At 49.6% G+C, this 1,248-nt stretch overlaps 1 protein-coding gene across 1 annotated transcript in view; it reads left to right on the top strand.

The window, feature by feature from the left end:
- Positions 1-1,248, top strand: part of LOC117950756 (microtubule-associated protein 1B-like) — a 6,376-nt gene that overhangs the window by 4,439 nt on the left and 689 nt on the right. Inside the window, exon 7 of the mRNA XM_034882094.1 lies at positions 738-953. Coding sequence (XP_034737985.1) covers positions 738-953 — 216 coding nt within the window. The remainder of the gene's footprint in view (positions 1-737; positions 954-1,248) is intronic.

Genomic DNA, 1,248 nt, shown 5'->3' with positions numbered 1-1,248 from the left:
GAGAGAGAGAGAGAGAGAGAGAGAGAGAGAGAGAGAGAGACACACACACAGTATTATGGGATGGACTCTGCTTCCTCCTCAGCAAACAGGAAGCTGGAGATATTCAGTAAAACAACTTCCTGTTTCTGGGTCTGCACTGAAAACTAGACCAGAGACCAGCTGAGACCGGCAGAGACCAGCAGTGTGTGTCTCTCTGTGTGTGTGTGTGTGTGTCTCTGTGTGTGTGTGTGTGTGTGTGTCTCTCTCTGTGTGTGTGTGTGTGTGTGTCTCTCTCTCTCTCTGTGTGTGTGTGTGTGTCTCTCTCTGTGTGTGTGTGTGTGTGTGTGTGTTGACCTACTTTAAAAACAGGAACAACATGAAGAAATAACTACTTCCGAAGGGAAGAGATTTTCAAAATAAAACACCCACCAAAAGTAAAAAGGAACAAAAACATAAAACGTTCAAAACATTCCTAACAAGCGTCAACAAAGCGTTGACTTCCGACATCTGAACAGCTGACTATATTAGGGATTTAAAACATAACCTCGGTTTTATTGTGAAAGTGCCCGCTGACCGTTGACGCTAGTAGTGATGTCACAGCTACGGTGGTGGGTAAATTATGAAAACACGACAGAAAGATCAGGAAAAGCATTGTGTTTTGGGTTAAAACGCTCGCGAGGAAGGAACACGCGCTTCCTGGGTCAAAGTATTCAACTTATATTAGATTCAGCGTCTGCCTCCGGGTTTTATTGTGAAAGGGCCCGCCGACTTCCCGCCCTGCGTCCCAGCAGGCAGCGGCTCGGTTCGTGGGAACTTTACCAGAACTTACCGGACTCTATCTGGCGCAGAACCCGCTCCAACAGGCCGGTCGTCCGCAGAGCCCCCACCACCACGAGCACCGAGTAATCCGCCGCCGCCGCCGGACCGGGGGACCCGGGGGAACAGGGGGAAGGAGCTCCGGGACCGCCGCCCCAGTCCGCCGCCGCTACCGCTGCTGCTGCCGCCGCCATCTTGCTTTCGGACAGTCCCCAATGACGTCGACCGATCGTTAGCCCCGCCTTGCTGTTTGTAAGAGGCGGGAAATGATTTAACTGGCATACGCGACAGCCAATCAGGGAGGAGAACAGAGCAGCTGATGGCCAATCAGAAGAGAGGAGTGTATAATAATCAGGATCAGAAATACTTTATAGATCCCCGAAGGGAACACTATTACAGTCGGACAAATAGTGTAAATATTAGAGTAGAAATATAAATAAAGATATATAACGA

The sequence above is a fragment of the Etheostoma cragini genome, chromosome 9 (genome assembly GCF_013103735.1).
Source record: "Etheostoma cragini isolate CJK2018 chromosome 9, CSU_Ecrag_1.0, whole genome shotgun sequence".
Taxonomy (NCBI): Eukaryota; Metazoa; Chordata; class Actinopteri; order Perciformes; family Percidae; genus Etheostoma; species Etheostoma cragini.
This window is presented reverse-complemented; position numbering and strand designations above follow the sequence as displayed.